This window comes from Sinohyriopsis cumingii, chromosome 7, assembly GCF_028554795.1.
Source record: "Sinohyriopsis cumingii isolate HCF-2022 chromosome 7, ASM2855479v2, whole genome shotgun sequence".
Classification (NCBI taxonomy): domain Eukaryota; kingdom Metazoa; phylum Mollusca; class Bivalvia; order Unionida; family Unionidae; genus Sinohyriopsis; species Sinohyriopsis cumingii.
This window is the reverse complement of record NC_142967.1, coordinates 25,685,734-25,704,509: the sequence shown is the minus strand read 5'-3', so window position 1 is coordinate 25,704,509 and position 18,776 is coordinate 25,685,734. Positions and strand designations below refer to the sequence as shown.

At 35.8% G+C, this 18,776-nt stretch overlaps 1 protein-coding gene across 1 annotated transcript in view; it reads right to left on the bottom strand.

Moving 5' to 3' along the window:
* The window catches only part of LOC149794918 (centrosomal protein of 192 kDa-like), a 76,055-nt gene that overhangs the window by 39,313 nt on the left and 17,966 nt on the right, over window positions 1-18,776 (bottom strand). Inside the window, exons 4-7 of the mRNA XM_089964560.1 lie at window positions 15,689-15,754; window positions 6,860-6,965; window positions 4,970-5,177; window positions 3,391-3,470 (exon numbers count right to left, since the gene is read on the bottom strand). Of these exons, the coding sequence (XP_089820686.1) occupies window positions 3,391-3,470; window positions 4,970-5,177; window positions 6,860-6,965; window positions 15,689-15,754 (460 nt within the window). The remainder of the gene's footprint in view (window positions 1-3,390; window positions 3,471-4,969; window positions 5,178-6,859; window positions 6,966-15,688; window positions 15,755-18,776) is intronic.

The following is an 18,776-nucleotide window of genomic DNA, read 5'->3' as shown; positions in this document are numbered from 1 at the left end:
AGATTACGCTGTACAATGCATTAGGTTCAACATGAAAAAGCAATAGCCCTAATAAATGTAGTGAGAGCAAAGTATTCTGTCTCCATTCACATCAGATGATAATCCTATTTACCAGGTCCCATGACAATCCATTACAAATTTCAGGATTAGCTGCACTAATGAGACTGCATCACACATTGCTACAAGATAAAAAGAATAATAAATCCAACAAAAGCATGAAGCAAGAGACACGGTTGATATGCACATTTTTCTAGGTAAGTCCATAATGTTCACAAAAAGACAGTTATTACGCATGTTTCCAGGTGAGGACCATAATGTTTACAAAGAGACATTGATATACACGTTTCCAGATGAGGACCATGATGTTTACAAAGAGACATTGATATGCATGTTTCCAGATGAGGACCATGATGTTTACAAAGAGACATTGATATGCATGTTTCCAGATGAGGACCATGATGTTTACAAAGAAACATTGATATGCATGTTTCCAGATGAGGACCATGATGTATACAAGGAGACAGTTGATATGCATGTTTCCAGATGAGGACCATAATGTTTACAAAGAGACATTGATATACATGTTTCCAGATGAGGACCATGATGTTTACAAAGAGACATTGATATGCATGTTTCCAGATGAGGACCATGATGTATACAAGGAGACAGTTGATATGCATGTTTCCAGATGAGGACCATGATGTATACAAGGAGACAGTTGATATGCATGTTTCCAGATAAGGACCATAATGTTTACAAAGAGACATTGATATGCAGATTTTCAGGTGATAACCATAATGCTATAAAGTTTCATGGCAATAAATACACAACTGGGGCTCATTGCAGTAATGAGATTGTGTGCCAGATGTAAGGGTGGACAGACATGGGGATTACCATATACCCCTGTGATAAAGGCTGGACAGACAGGGATTACTACATACTTTGTGATAAAGGCTGGACAGACACGAGGATTACTAAATACCTGTGATAATGGCTGGACAGACATATGGATTACTACATACCCTGTGATAAAGGCTGGACAGACACGGGGATTACTAAATACCCCATAATAAAAGGTGGACAGACATGGGGATTATTATATACCCCTGTTATAAAAGGTGGACTGACAAGGGAATTACTATATACTTTGTGATAGAGCCTGGATATACATGGGGATTACCATATACCCCTGTGATAAAGGATGGACAGACATGTGATTACTATTTACCCCTGTGATGAAGGCTTGCCAGACATGGGAATTACTACACACTCATGAACAAACATGGGAATTACTATACATCCCCATGATATAGGTTGGACAGACACCAGCATTACTATATACCCCTGTGATGAAGGCTGGACAGACTTGGCAATTACTATATACCCCTATGATGAATGGGAGTAAGATTTGTATTGTTTTTGAGGTATTACAGACATGTACCTGGAAATCATTTTCTAAGAGCCATTGTTAAACTGAAAGAGTAAAATAACAATAATTTCAGTGGCGCTGTATTGTTCAAAAAAAAATTAGCTGAAAAATTAGATTTATTCCAGAAGATTATTCTGGTAACAATCTGTGAAACTATATGCAAGGCCATTATTGACACACAAATGATGTCATCATGGATGGAGTACTGAATATTTATAATAGGTTAATATCTCACACCATCTCTGTAACAAGAGTGAAGGAAACAAAATATTTCAGAACAAAGGCTTCTTCAAGCACGTATTCTGTATTTGGGTGAAAATCCCAAAGCATGTTGCCCCAAATTGACATCTGATTTTAAAGAGGAAATAGCATTGAATGTGAGACAGTAATACCATCTCATCTTTTTTTATTAATTTTGTTGAAATAATTATCATTTGAATACAATGCCATAAACAGCAGACATGATTTTGGTCTTCCATAAAAAAGCTGAAAAAATTTTAAGGGGGATTTGTGGGTCCTACCCAACGGGGTCTTGAGAGGCACCGCCCCTGATCTGGGGGTCCAAAAATGCATTTTACACTCATAAAATAACTGCTCCTGGTGCAACTTATGATGATAAAATAAACCAAATCATTTGAAAAACCTATAAACTTACCAAAAATGTTCAACTTGACTTGAATAATTTCACAATATTTATAGTCACATGAATTCGTTCTCCAATACTATTGATGCTGAAGTTATTGCATGTGCATGTCAGTGTTCACATTGTAATTAAGTCACAATAATTTCTCAATTTTTGCAGCTAATATATTATACTTCTCTCTTTTCATAACAAATCTGTAAAATAAAACCCCAGGAACTCAACTATATACAAATAATCCCATACATTCACTTGTCTTTTTCTCCAATGGACACAACCTGTTCATATGCCAGTCAAGCTCTTTTCACAGCTTTAGCAAAGATTTCTACAGCCTTCCTTTTTGTCACCACTGACGTTTTTGGCTCAATTCTTTCTTTTCCTTCTCAATAAGAGCCTTTTTCCTTTCAAGCTGGTGCTTGTATTGGCAACATGCAGTGCACATATTCTGACAGAAGGCTACATCTGTTGTCTCATGCAATAAATCTTTCTTCTTATAGTAATCAACTGCACTTTTTCCAGATGCCTTCTGAGCTTCAATTTTTCCATATGCAGCTTCTTTTTAAGGTGCTGTTCCAAACTCTTCCAACCATGAATACTCTGATTCAGATCTTTCTTGCAAAGGTCACAAAATGCCAGTCTTCTAGCATTCAGTTTTCTTATAAACTTACCAACTAAATTTCCATCAACTTTTCACTCCAGCCATTCCCATTTCCATATGTTTTTTAAACCTTTATCTAAATTTTGGTGTCATGGTCTCTTCTCAACAACTCTGGATGCCACGTTTTTCAAGCAAGCATCTTCTTTCCATTGCCATCAGTTTCCATTACACAAAGATTAATTGGATGAATTTAAACCTAGACCAATCAGAAATTATCTTTACTAGAGTCATGTACTAACTAATACATGGAATAAACAATTTACAAGTGTCATTGTGGAATGGGACCGGACAGACCATTTTTAAAATACCTGATCAGAGATGATATAAAAAACAGACTATATCAAGAAAAATCTGATTCAACTCAGGAGAAAAGTGGAATTCCACATTAAAACAGAAAAAATCATATCTGCAACAGGAACAAAAGTAATTTAAACTGAAACCCATTTATCCAGCAATGGAACTCTGCATTACATCTCTAGATTGCATATTAGCAATATTTTAATTCTCTCTCAGCAATTTTGCATATCAACCAAGTCTTGTGGCACTGATCCTGTTTATAAATTATATAGTGCACTTGCCCATCTAGTTGACTGACTGGGTTTATCTGACAATTTGATAGATATTGTTTAAACTAGATAAGTAAGACTGCACTGTATTGCTAACCTTGACATAAGGTGATGCAAATGAAGATATCAGCCATCTTAATTCACTATCACTGGTGTTCTTTAGCTCAATGGAGGTATCTGAAAAACAAGTATATATATATACATATATATATATATATATATATATATATATATATATATATATATATATATATATATATATATATATGAGACAGACATAGAGACAGAGAGAGAGAGAGAGACGCACACAGAGAATCAGTTCAAGAGCACTTGAGCACAATAGACAGTGGATTGCCAAGGGATGCACCCTGTTTGAGGTTCAGATCAGAGGCAGTAGGTATGAGTCAGGTATATATGTACTATAAAAAAATCAGCATAATAACACCTCATCTCTGCTCCAGTCACATAATCCTGAATCCAGGCTCTTTCTTAAATACATTCTGAACTTCTAGCTACCAACTACCAAATCGATAAAGGCTCTTTCCTAAATACACCTGAACTAAAAACTAGTAACTCCCAAATCAATTAAGGCTCTTTCTAATATACACCCTGATTATGGTAAATCTATTAAGTTTCACCAAAAACATGTAAAGAAAATATAAGTTATGGCCAGTAATGAAATGTAAAATCAAATATATTTTAGAAAATAATGTCAACAGTGACCTTGGAGATACACATTCCAAAATCAATAGCGTTCTATTTGGAGGATACAGGAAACATGTACTAAATTTCAATTAAAGTCCATTATGTAGAAATGGAAGTTATCAGGAAACAAAATCCAACAATGAACTTAATCATTGCACTACAGATTCTGATATCAGTAGATTTCTTCCTTCAGTTGAGCTGAAACATATATTCCAATTTGTACTAAAATATCTTTATGAACACAAAAATTAATGGCCAGAAAGCAAAATGGATGCCTGCCTGTTGCATGCCCCAGTGTATGCTAGTAAACACCACACAACGTTCATTGATGGATTTAAAAAGTAAATATTTCCAAGAAGACTTCAAAGTTTGACACACTTCAAATGAAAGGTTTTACAAAAAGTCAGAAGAAAGCTGCAGTCTTTATTAAATGACACTTGTAAAATACTTACAAATAAATCTGAAAAGATATACTGACACTTTAATTGCTAGTAATAGAAACAAATCAGTGGGAACTCAAAATGATTTCTTTCAAATTCGATATGAACTGTGATGAGGGCTGTAAATAAGGTGCCAAAATTGATACAATTCTTTCAATGCATTTAAATTTTCAGCTTTGCAGTTCATTTTTAACACTTATGTAACTATATTATTTTGTTCAGATCATAAATTTACTTTTTCTTTGTCTTCAGTATTTCTTCAATGCAAATATTTCAATAAGAAATCAGCCCCTACCACTGCCCCCCCACACTTTTCACAAAACTGTTTGTAAAAATCAACAATTACAAACACCATGTAAAGCTATAATTAAATATCATCAAAAAATGACAATCTCTATATTAACAACCCCAAAATAAGTTTGAAATTCTTCCTCCCCAGGGAAAAATAAAATCAATCATTAGTTTTGTAATCTAAGTACATTTGTATGTAACAGTTTGTGCCTACAAAACACAAGAAGCCTAACAATGTACCTGACTGACTTTGACTTGCTGTTGTGGGGAATTTGACCTCCACAGTGGATACCTCCAATCCTCCAGATTTTATATCAGCTTTCCGTGGTGGTGGGAGACAGATAGACTGTGTAGCACTGTGACTGGTGTACAGTGGGACAAGTGTGCTACTGCTAAACGAGGCTGAATCCTCTGGTACAACATCATCACGAATCTGCACTTTAAGGGACTACAGAGAGAAATTAAATTAGAATTTATTATAAGCTGGTACAACATCATCACGAATTTGCACTTTTAGGGACTACAGAGAGAAATTAAATTAGAATTTATTATAAGCTTATTTATTATAACATCATCACAAATATGCACTTTTTGGGACTACAGAGAGAAATTAAATTAGAACTTATTATAAGCTGGTACAACATCATCATGAATCTGCACTTTTAGGGACTACAGAGAGAAATTAATAATTAAAAATTATTATAAGCTGAAAGCCCTTGCAAAATATTTTTAAATCTACTGGCACAGATCTAAAACATGTCAGAAAGGTGAGGCAGATAATGGAGTCCCTTTGATTCCTCACTATAGCATTTACCATAATATACAAGGTCACTTAATACTACAGTACATTATATTGAAAATACAATTCAATAAGTATAATGGGATCCAAAAGCATGCCTGGGGACAGTGCCATATACAGGTGCTTTATACCTAGATCCATAACCAAACCTATAGGACTTCAATATTGATGTGCTTCATAATGGGACAGTTTGCCAAGATTAATCAGTAGAACAAACAACACAGACCAAGATCTGCGATCTGCCTGTGAATTACATGATGGCAGATCTCACTGTGAATTACATGATGCCATATCTGCCTGTGCATTACATGATGCCAGATCTGCTTGTGCATTACATGTCAGATCTGTTTGTGCATAATGTCTCCCTGTGCACTGCATGATGTCAAATCTCCCTGTGCATTATGTGATGCCACATCTCCCTGTGCATTACATGATGCCAGATCTTATTGTGCATTACATGCCAGACCTCCCTGTGCATTACATGTCAGATCTGTTTGTGCATAATGTCTCCCTGTGCATTGCATGATGTCAAATCTCCCTGTGCATTATGTGATGCCATATCTCCCTGTGCATTAAATGCCAGACCTCCCTGTGCATTACATGCCAGATCTGTTTGTGCATAATGTCTCCCTGTGCATTACATGATGTCAAATCTCCCTGTGCATTATGTGATGCCATATCTCCCTGTGCATTACATGATGCCAGATCTTCCTGTGCATTACATGCCAGACCTCCCTGTGCATTACATGCCAGATCTGTTTGTGCATAATGTCTCCATGTGCATTGCATGATGTCAAATCTCCCTGTGCATTACATGATGCCAGATCCCCCTGTGCATTACATGCCAAATCTGCCGGTGCATAATGTGATGTCAGATCTCCCTGTGCATAATGTGATGGCAGATCTCCCTGTGCATAATGTGATGTCAGATCTGTGTTTGTCTAAAGTTTGTTCTGTTCTATGCCCAACTATTTTAGGTACAGTAAAGTAATGATTTTCCTGATTTGTTTCAAGACATGGATTTCCTCCAAACAATTAGCTGTTTGGTTGATTGACATATTAAAAGTTCCAAGGCCAGGCCCTGCATGTTGAACTCACAATTCAAAGCATTGCTGAAAAACGTTAATCCAAACCTTTCAAATCTATTTATGCAGCTGCACAACTGACCCCAAAACTTGTTTTGTATCTCTATCCTCTAACATGAAGTTTACAATAACTTGTTATGTATCTGTGGAGAATGATTACATGCATGGAAGTACAAGCAAATAAAACCCTGGCTGTGTGGATAAACAATGTCTTCAATGTGCTATAAAGGAACATAAAAATCTTACTTTGTACTGGCCACCACATTTGATGTAGATGGAGTCGCTTATAGGGAGGAGGTTTCTCTTCTGCATCACCTCAGCCCCAGAGCTGATACAGATTGATGTGCTACTCCTGGCATAAAGAATAAAAAGCCATTAAGCACAGGTTATTCATGTACATGGTTAAAATTAAATTTAATAACTGTGACTGCCAATCTTCAGTAGAGGATCAATTTTCTTTTTATTTTGTGGTTGATATAAACATTAAATTTTAAGATCCAATCAACAATTATTACTTTGTGGAAACATAAAGATCACTCACTCCTTCCCCATCCCATTCCATGAATTTAAGTGCATATGATGTTTTTATAGGAAAAAATTTATATCCACAACAATAAATTCACAGTCAATTATTACATCATTTTCTAAGATAATAAATATGAAAATATTGAGTACTGGATCATGATAGAAACTGATTTTTTTCTTGAGAATACTTATCCAATCATAATACCTTAGGAGAACTACTACTACCTCGAAAATCCAGTCCTCCCAGGTAAAAAATTTAAACTAAAAAGCAAAAAGTTTCAACCCACCTAGGCGCAGGTCAAGCAGAGTGATCTCCACTTGGTACAGGGACTGGCACCAAATCCCAACAATGTCAGTCACTACTGGAGTGGAAGGCATACTCTCTATATGGATGTAACTGCAGGGAGGCTGGGAGGGGGTGTGTGTATTTATGAATGTATATGTATTCTTGAAGAAACATATTTTACTAGAAAATATTGATTTTTTTCTTTAAATATATTACCCAATCATAACACCTTAGGAGGGTCGGTAAGAGGTGGAGGGAGATATATCCCCTTAGCCCAGGGATGCCATCTTTGGTCCCCTAAGATATGTGAGACAGCTTCTAGATAACCCAACCGGAGAAGAAACCATCTGGTGGAGAGCTGGTTCAAAAGGGAAACCTCCCCTCCCACAAATCCAGCAGAAGTCGTGTATCCACATCTTATGAAGCTGTCAAATGACCTGGAAAGGTAACCTACTTTGCCACAGGCTATAGGTCCTACCAGATTGAGTTGAGCCCTTTGGGATGAAAGATCTCTAAGATAAAAATAGGAGAATGTTGACTCCGGTCTCTATCCCATGGACTGGAAAATGTCGTTAAGGAAACAGTTCCACTCAAATACTATGCTTGTGGCAACTGCTCAAACTTTGTGAGGTGAAATGCGTGACAAATTCATTTGCGGTGGGGTTATTTCTTGATCCACAGAGCAAATAACCCACTTATCCCAGGATGAAAGGTCTGTGCTGATATATCTTCCTGTTCCTGTTTGTCACAAACTAACTTAAAATTATTCCTATCTTTTATTTATGCATTAAATAAGTTTAGATTCTTAGTATAATAAAGACCTGAAAATGTATCTGCAGTCAACTGTGCTAAAACATATTATCCGAAGTTCACTGCAGAACACATGTAAGTAATATGATGGTGATAGTGGCATAATAGCCTCACCAGGAGAGAAGCTTATGCACTTCATGATACTGCAATGGGTCTGTATAAAGCAACCATATGCAATGTAAAACTTGGGCAGTCACACATACAATATCTAGGGACAGGAGCTAAATCTTGGATATTTGGAGCATCCAGATTAAGCTGCTTCCAACCCTGGAGAGAAAAGGCCAGGCTGAAACTGCAAATGGAAGATAGCGCTAGCCAGGGAATCCTGTCACAAGGGTGGACAAACTCAGGATGGGAGCCCCAGTCACAAGTATCTAATAATTCATTACACAGTGGATAAGCCATTGGCGGGCATACCTATGCAGTGAAAATGGCATGGGAAAGTATATATTCAGTGAATAATTATTGTTCAGTGTAGATGTATTAGAGAACATAAAAGTGCTCTAATGGTCTTTAAGAAAAGACAATAAATAAGAACATTTTAACTACAGTTATTTATTTTCATATTATTGTTGAATATATTTTCTGTTATTATTCATAATCCTCTAATTAAATCATCTGAATTTTTATCTCTGTTGTCTCTATGTTCTCCATAAGCAGCATTCCAACCATCCATTTGTCTGTTCTGTGGCAATGTTTAAGAGGCAGAAATAAACATGATCTCTCTTGAAGAAACAACTCTGCCATTTTATGATACCTAATCAGGGCTCATACTGGATCTTGTAGAAGTCTTGTGCTGATGTGTCCAGAGTAGACAGTGGTTTTGTTACAAAAGTCTGGTTACCAGCATGGATAGGATCCTTTCCTTTGCAATGAAAGAGGGTACTGTCATGAGTGAAACTGATCCGACTTGATGGAACTGCATTTAATTTGGGTCCATTGATAAGGCATATATTTGTTGATTCTGCCTTCCAAAGCTAATGCAAATGAGGAAGCAAGTCTGGTAAGAAAGGCGAGTCAATGAGGCCCTTGCAACCTTGCAACACGGGGAGGGGGCTTTTTCCGTGATATTGATCCATCATCTTGGAACTTTAAGTAGATGGGTCAACCAAGAAATGTACTGCTAACTTTGCCTGCTGACTGCCAAAGTGGTAAGAACTTGTATGATAGTTAAAGTAATTAAGCTCTTGAGAGCAGTTCCATTGGTGTCTTTTTCAGCCTGGTTAGTCCCCACGAAAAGTCAATATGAGCAGAATATCAGACAGGTCATCGATTTGTGTGATAACCTCTCTTCTATGATAGCAATGTGTGCTAGTGATCATGGAAGAGTAAGTTTAACTGTGATGGGTGCTAAATGCTTCTCACTAAAGAGCCCAGGAAGTTAGCTAATGTGGTATGCATGTCTCCAATGAACTAAAGGATTCTGGTGTGAACCACTGAGATTATACTCCATTTCCTTACAATACTGACCTGGTTGATCCTATATTCCCTATTTTAGTAGATTAATCAGGATGAAGATAAACTCAGATGCTTGGTCTCCTGTACCATGATCAGAATCCAAGGATGCAGGTGAATCACAGAACTTCTGAAAGTTATCTGAGTGGGGTGTGAAATCACTTCTCTTGTAAGTCAACACTTACTGCGCAGTCTTAAAAATGGACACCATTAGGACCTATTGTTGTATTCCATAGCAAACCCTTGTAGCTGAAAGAGCTGTGGCCAAAAACTTAGTATGTGTGCTGAACATGATACCAATTTCCCTGGTACTACTGTTGGGTCCATGACATCATCGTGAATCTTTCCCATTCAAGCACAAAAGATGGAATCTTCTCCTCACTAGGATCTATGATAAAGGTGATATGTATATCATTGAGATATCTCAGTAAGCTGGTGAAAATGACTCATCTTTCTCCAACTCTTTCACTTAGTTGTACGATTGTTTCCCAGTGGCATGAACTCTGGGAACATCCCTGCAACCTTGTTTGTTGCGTTTGCAAATCTCTCTGGTGTACATGAGACTGAGAGGGATGTGGTATGCTGCAAATTCCATCAATTTGATCATTAAAGCAGAAACTAGATGATGAACATTGTGAGCATATCTTTGGCCATGATTGGTCTGTGAGGTGGAGGTAGAGAGTATTGCATATTCTCCCCACCCATTTTAAGTTCATACCTTCTATTACAGTTAAAGGATGTTTCGTCTGTTACGAAATCAGCTGTCCTATGAATATGCTCTGCTTGTTTCATTGACTAAACTTGTGGGGCACCCTGAACTGATATTGTGACTTATCATGGATATGTTGTGGTTGAGGTCTCAATGATTCCTTCAATATTGCCTTGTCCAGTTGAAACAAAGTATGTCATCTGTGTTGGGACAGAATATGGTACGTTTCATCCACATAACCTGTCTGTGCATCTACTGTGTGAAAGGTAACTTGGGCTGTTTGCTGTACAGAAATTGAAATAGAGTGGAATTGGCAAGGTCTATAGGAATTGCTAACAGTAGTGAGTCCTAAGGTGGCAACTAAAAGTAAAATCTTCTATAATTTTCAACTGATGTCAGAACTTTGGACCCTGCAGTTGATGTTGAGAAAAGAGGACAGAAGTCTAATGGGATTGGACAGGAAACTTCAGTTTAATCCTGCAAGGCAGAGCTTAGCTTATCCATGCAAGAACTAGTCATGATGAGGAAACCTGAATGCCAGTATTATTGTTTAGAGGAGAAGGTACCAAAGTTGAAATCTCCTGTGCTACCTGCATAGTTGAACAAGAATGTTGATCATGGTATATCACATGACTTTCAACATTTATAAGTCCGATCTCGTTACTTCTAACACGTCACTAAGGAGAGTCTCTTGGCTGTCAGGGGCATGAGTGGGCACGAAGAGACATCTCTAGAAAACTGAGACCCCAAAATGGACATTGTATGCTGAAAGTGTTCAAGGTACCATGCAGTAAAGATAGACTTGGAAGTGTCTACAAATGAAGCGCAGCACTATGTTTGTCAGATCATGGTCGTGGCCAATTACAATCAGAGTTATATGGTCAAGTCCGGTTGTGGAGGAACCAGGCCATCTTTGCTGGCAGTTCCTGAGGTTGGGACAAGGTAGGGGATGTTTGATCCATAATTCTGATAAGAGTGATTGCAACTGATGCTTCTTGCTGGTCTCCATCTCACTGTCCTTGTGTGCCATCAGATGTGTTCATCCCCCTAGTAATGACTGACTTCTGTCCATGATATGCAAGTCTGACACGTACTCAAGAGGTGACAACCTGAGAAACTACGCATGTTGACTGGTTGACAGACTGGTCTCGCTCATGGTCTAAATCGGCAAGACAAAATAGAGAAGACCCTACACACACGTAGTGTAGTGATTGTCCTGTTTTATGAGCATACGAGTATCTGTGCAGAGTGACTGAAGATAACTACCTGTAAAGGGGTGCACATGACCTGTACAGGAAGACTAGAACATAGCATGGATATTAAGAAAGTAGATGCTAAATAATCTATATTTGCCACAATAACCCACAAGCATGTGACTTTTACTGCTCGTACAGATAGAACCATTGGGGTGTCACTTATAGTACTTAATACATGCATGACGAGAAAGACAACAAAAAAAACCAATTCTAGTTACAGCTTACCTGTCGGAAGGGCAATGGATTGCCTACAGAGATAAACATTGCTCAAGTGTTGCCTATAGCAACATGCAAAAGCAGGATATGATTGTGTAAACCATGTACATAAAGCTTACCTGTAGTTGCCTGAGAAGAGTGGAAGACATAACAGTAATATACACAAGTTTCTATATTACACACAAAAAAAACCTGCACATAAAAAGGGACCTGTAGCACTATTAGATACTTAAGAAGTAGGTACCCATTATGAGTAGAGGTGCAATAATATATATGTATATTACTATGAATTGGTGCTAGCAGATGAACTAATGAGGTCAATGAAGCATCAATATATTTTATTTAATCAATTCATAATACTACCTGTAGGAAGGTTCAATGATGACCTGTATTGGTCAGTTCAGTGAACCCGTCTTTGAATGCAGGGTGTGGTTCACAGTTATATGATACTATGACTAACTGGAAATTAGTGATACAGACAAGCTAATAAAGCAAAGTGTCCAGGTATAATATAATTTAGAATACTACCTGTAGGAAAGCTCAAGGATGGCCTGTGCAATTAAAAAAATTGAAGCTTGGTGCCCAGATGCTAAGAGTGCCTTGGTAAAGAAACTCACATGTATGTACCTGTTCCTTGTTGGAATCACACATATATTAGGAGTTTCTATAAGCACTAGAGACTTGCATGAATATAAAAAATAATTATAGCCCAAACTTAATGTGAAGTTGCATACAATGTGTTAGAAATATTTAGAGGTAGAACTTTGTCAGCATAGGAAGATAACAAGTTGGAAATACAAATGAAGTATACTTTCCTTAAAAGTGAAAAACTCCTCTAACTTGTAATGGTACATCTTCCAAGTAGACTTTAGCTTTTACAAGGTCTCTCGTGATGAGAGTGTGCTTCTTGGCACAAGCAGAAGTCGTAACTGACATATTACTGGGATTTGGCACCAAACCCTCTAACAATGGGAGATCATTCTGCTAAGGCAGGCAGATAACTTCTAGCTTGTTAGCTGAAAGTTTTTAAACTGACAGGGCTGGTCTTGCAAGTTAGATGTAGTTCTCCGAAGGTATTATGATCAGGTAATGTATTTAAAGAAAAAATACCATGTAGTATTGGAATATGATGGAAAATACTGGGAATCAGAGCACAATATCAAATGATTTAACAGGCTCATAGTATGATACATAAATACCATGAGTGACAAATATTAAATATAAATGCATGTTATAATGGCATAAATAATTATGATCAATTATTTTCTTCTGATATGCAATACAAGTGAATTCTTTATGTTATAAATAAGTGTGCTTGCAATAGTACTTGCCTTCTTTTGTGAGCACATTGTGAATATTTTCTGACATATTATGATTTTTTTTGTTCCAGTGAAACAGTCAATAAGATTTCTCTTCAGTCAATAAAGGTATTAACTGGGCACAAGCCATATTATTTTCAATCACTGATAGGACTAGTACCTTAAATATTTTCAGCATGTTTTCTGTTTTCTAATTTCGTGGTGTTTGTTTTCTGTAAAGATATCATTATGTCTTTTAGGTGTTGTCTAATGTTGTAAAGCGCTTAGAGCTTCTGAAGATTATGTGCTATATAAAGTCCTCATTATTATTAATATTATTATTATTATACATTTGATTCTATTGGTGCTAGGACAAAAATAAATTTTAAAGACCGTATACTGCACATGCTGTATTATTGTTGAAAGCTATCAATTCTGAAAGACTAATTATTTTTTTAAATCTTCATAAAAAAAGCAATGGAATTTGTATGCATTCTATCCCCACATTATAGGAACCAGTCTACCAGCAGGGCCTCTGCTAGGCTTCACATTTGTTGCCAAATGCAAATGAATTTTGAAAGTGGTGCTATTTTTTATTGACTGGCAAAGGTTGCTGGCAACAGATTTTTATAAAGTAAATTTTTTATTTTTCATTGATATAAGGTACTTAATACCTGTTTTGCAATATCTGCTGCAGTCAGTGGATCATATTAGTAGATGATTGTTGTTGTTGTAGGGTTTAATGCCATTTTTCAGCACACGATAGGCAATACATGAATGAGACGTTATTTGAATATGATTGCAGCTGACTTCAAGCTGTCAGTCAGTTTTGAGAAGCAATTAAATGTGATTAGCAGGAAATAAGGAATGACCGGGGTATATACTCTATTGTTCACCAGGTTAACAAAAAGATTTTGTCATTTACACGTGTTGTTAATTTATGCTTATTGCAAACTGTGAGTGTGAGACACACTTAGGACTGCTCAGTGTTATAGGGATTATTTACTTAGATAACACGTTTTTGTGGTCTGAACTAGCACAGGATGCCACTACAAGGATGCCAGTTACTGACTGTAAAGGGCCAGAGTCACTTAGATCAATGAAAAATTAAAAATGTACTTTATAAAACAAGTCTGTATCAGGCACAAAGAATACGGCTAATCTAGCTGTAAAAAATATTTCCATGGGAGGCCCTGACTTGGGACCACAAATGCGATACTGCTGCAATAATATATGACTGAGTAATCAGCTGAAGAACACTAACGTGTAAACAACAAATTGTCAAGTTGTTAATTGATATCCTATTGTTGTAATGTATAGGGTTTAAGGTCAAATGCCAAATATTTAATTCAGTATTATAAGTAATAAAGGGATCCAAGCTGGTTTATGATGGTTTTAGGAGCTCTGAACAAAAATCATCCAACCTTTACTAGAGGTAAGTTAAAAAGGAGAGACTAATCAAAACATTATTTCGGCAGAAACACTTGTCTGTAATTTAGTTTTTATATTAATTGTTATTGCATTGTTCAAAATACTTTTGGCACAATATTTACGAGCAGCTCATATTTGTTTAGTTCAATTCAAGTCAAAATTATGAAACATGTGCTTTTTCCCAATGCTAAAAAAACCGTCAGCTAAAACATTTGAGACTCTGGTAGTCAAACTCAGGAACTTTCTCCTTGAAGTGAACTTCGCTTGGAGGGGTGATGGAGAGCAGCCAGTAGCCTTAAAAGTCCAGCCAGAGGAAAACTGAACTTTGAACTTCTTCGCAGAATGAGCATGGTTGTTTTGTCATGACCACTGCTAATGCTGATACAGAGTACATTCTCCATTCTTCAAAACTATATAAAGTGATTCAAGGTGAAATCTAGACCAGGAAACTATTGACAGCCCATTCAGTGTAAAACTTATTAATCACAATGAATGTCATCAGTGGGCACCAATCATGAGTTTGTGAAGGAAGTGAAAGAAAAAAATGTTTATCTGGTTTTTATTCATAAAAACACATTATGCAATGGACAACAGAATTTACAACTCTTTCGTTTTCATTTAAATGACAATACCCTGAGTGGTATTCATTCGTTATTATTGCAGCATTATCTATTTGAATTAGAATCAAAACTTTCTGTTTTAATATAGAATGAAGAGAATCATATTATGTAAAAGGAATCACTTATTTTCTTTTCAATTCCCTTGAAACAAGTTAAATTTATATCAATAAAATGGTTTAGAAGTCAATCTACTGAACAATTTTTTAAAATATCAATTGGTTTGTTATTCTGGTTCTGTATGATGTACGAAGTTAAGGGAGTTTTGTTTTTATTTCTTATTTTACAAAGAAAAGAGTTCACTCATGGGCATACATGTGGAACAAAAAAGATTTCCAGCAAATGATACCAGACTAAATATTTAAATTCCCACCCCTCCTTCACCAAACCCCAAGTTGCTAGTCTATACCAACTGTGAGGGCAATAAAGGAAGAAATGAAACTGAACCCAGTATTATTTCTTCAAAACAAACCTTGGCTCCACTATGCCAAAACTGGGGGTCACACAAAACCAGCCTCCAGGCCAGGAGAGTTCAAACCTGAAATAGGTAAAGTTAGGCATATCTTACAGACTATCTCAAGGCAATTAAAATATAATAAATCTAAAGGTACATTATAAAACTAAAATCATTCCAAAAGGGCTACTCTTCAGAGCTGAGAAAGTTTTTTCAAATGTTAAATACTCAAGCATTCAATTACACAGTAGCTGTACATAGGATGTGGCTTTATATTAAAAACCTCAGCAGGGCTTTATCACATACAGGATAGGTGTTACAGTGAAGGTAAGCATGACATACTAGGAGAATTATTCTACCTCAAGGGTTGGCAAAATAATCATTCAACAAGATCTGTATATTGAGGAGAGTCACATTTCATCTCGTATAAACAGGTGTCATTTACACATATGTCTCCAAAAAACTACACGTGTCTACATGTATTCATGGACATGTGTGCTACTTGTGCAAAAACAACATAATCAAACAGCATAATCAAACATAATCAAACTACAATCTAAAAACTAAAGTGTACACTTATCATGAAATATGTTAAAAGTAAACAATAAAGGAGGTGATAAACAAAACTCCCTCAATGGGACTGATGCCCTACACATCAAATAGAAAGGCCAGGAATCCAAGATTAGTCAGTTTTTTCTATCATTTTATTCTGACTGACTGCAGATTACTGAAGCCATCTATTGCTAAGAAACTCCAATGCACCAAATTTAGTAACCAATATATTTTCCTACTTGTTTACCATATTTCATGTTATTTTTCGTACCCTTTAATTTTTCATACACCATCAAGCCATAAAAATAATAATTAATTCTATCATATTTTTTCGTACACAAAATTTAATATTTTTTCGGTCATCCTATTATTTTTCATACATAAAACGACCTTCTGTGAAGATTTACTTATGCCAATGTGATAAAAAAAGTACGGCCCTTTAAATTTTACAGCCTAGAATAAGAGATAAAAATCAATGTTTTAGTTGCATTTTTATTTTTTATTTATCCATTATTTTTATTTCATTTTGTTAAAACTGAAGACAGGTTCCCATTTCAAACGGATTCAAAACTATACCAAAGTTCGATTTAGGTACATCAAATGACCAGGGTATTGTTTTGCTAAGCAAGTTATGAGTAATGACTAACTTTGGGCATGTTCTTAACTGAGGCACAAGTTGTCAATTCATTTTCAACTGGTTAAGATATTTTGAAGAAGGAGTGTGTCACCAAACATGAATCCAGGCGGGGTAAGTAATACATGTATGTTAATTTTGTTCATTGATCTTTTACTTTTGCCATCAATACCATGTTACGACTCCAGTGTCTTAATCTACGTAACAAGAAATAGCAAAACAAACAAGTTTTGCATAATTGAAAATAATTTATTTCTCAAAATACAGAAGTGAAAGAATTAAATTAACTTACAGCATGGTGAATGAATTCTTGTTTCCTAAAAGTCCTTTCAATTCCAATAATTCCAAGAAATCCGAAAAATGCCCCTTCTGTGTTGAAGTTTCAAATGTACAGAAAGATTTCCAAAGAATTCACCAATTATAAGTGTGTAGAAAGCCCACTGCTCAGCTTTCTCAGAAAGGGCAACTGTTTTGTTAACTGAGAATCTATTCACATTTATTTTATTGACCTTCTTCGTCTTTTGTATCGGCAAGAAAATATAATGATTGATGTATTTGTTTTGTTGTTGTCATTACAATATATACTGCTATTCATCAACAGCTGGACAGCGTCATTAATGAGCGCTCTTGATTACGTCAGTCAGTGTAACAAAGCAAAGCGTGCATTTGAAAATGCGTTCAGAAGCCATTTGAGTTTATTTATCCAGTAAAAATAATAATATCTCAATACAGGAAGACGCGAAGACCACAGACCATTTGGCAATTGATCTTATTGGCTCAATATAGTAATGCAGTAAAAAAACTATAAAAACCCAGTTACTTTTAATCATAAATGCAAAAGTCATTGACTCTGTGAGTTCGAGTTATCTATACCGGTGGTTAATATCTTCAAAAATCTTGGTCTGTTCATGCTTGGGCATGTCTTCATTATTAAGTTTCTTCAAATAACATGCTATGTTTATAATACAAAAATATTGTTATATACACGTTGCTTTGTTGTTCTCTCTCTCTCTCTCTCTCTCTTAAAATCATTTGCCCTTTTTTCAACTGGCTTCAGAACAAGTATCAGTAAATTAATGTTTTTCTTGAGCTAATAGATTTGTCGTACACATTTTCAATACCCCATGGGTAGCCTCATTTCCCTACGTACAGCCTCCTTAATTTGATCTGTAGAGGTGAATCTGGTCTTCAATCCAGTATTTACTGGAAAAGACCAAGCTAAAGGTCAAGCGTATTTAATTAGCATGTATATTACCTCTGCATAGCCATGTGGCACAGTGACAATGGATCTCATAATTACAACCAAAACGATTTATTTATTCAGGTTTTAATTGCTAATGGAATATAATAGTGCCCTTGTAGTGTTTACATAAAGAATAACACAAATGACAGGTAACTGAATAATAAAGATTATTTTCTTATTTCTCTCTCTCTATCTCTCTCATAATAACAACAGATTTTTCTTGAGTTGAGCAGAATGAGACCAATTTTGTACATTAGTTTTGTACCTTAGGTTGTCGAGTGTCGTGTGTTCCACAGGCCTTGTCAGGTATGATCCCTTTATTTTTCATACATGGTAATTACCACAAAATGATAATTATTTATTTTACATATAATTTTTCGTACATTGAAATTAATAATTATTTTTTCGTGTACGAAAAATAACATGAAATACGGTTAAGTTAAAATGTTTACAATAAACCTTAAAGTGCAGAACAAAATTCTATTTTATTGTTCTTTTTATTCTAAACCTTATATAATAAACTGAATATTGCTAAACTCAGATGCTATCAAGATATGTTAAGTGTGATTTGGGAAAAAACAAAAACATTATTTGACTAAAATGACTGACGGTAGTCTTCTGATATATAGGCAAACAGGGCTTGATAAAAAATTTATTCCTACTTGCTTGTGTCATCA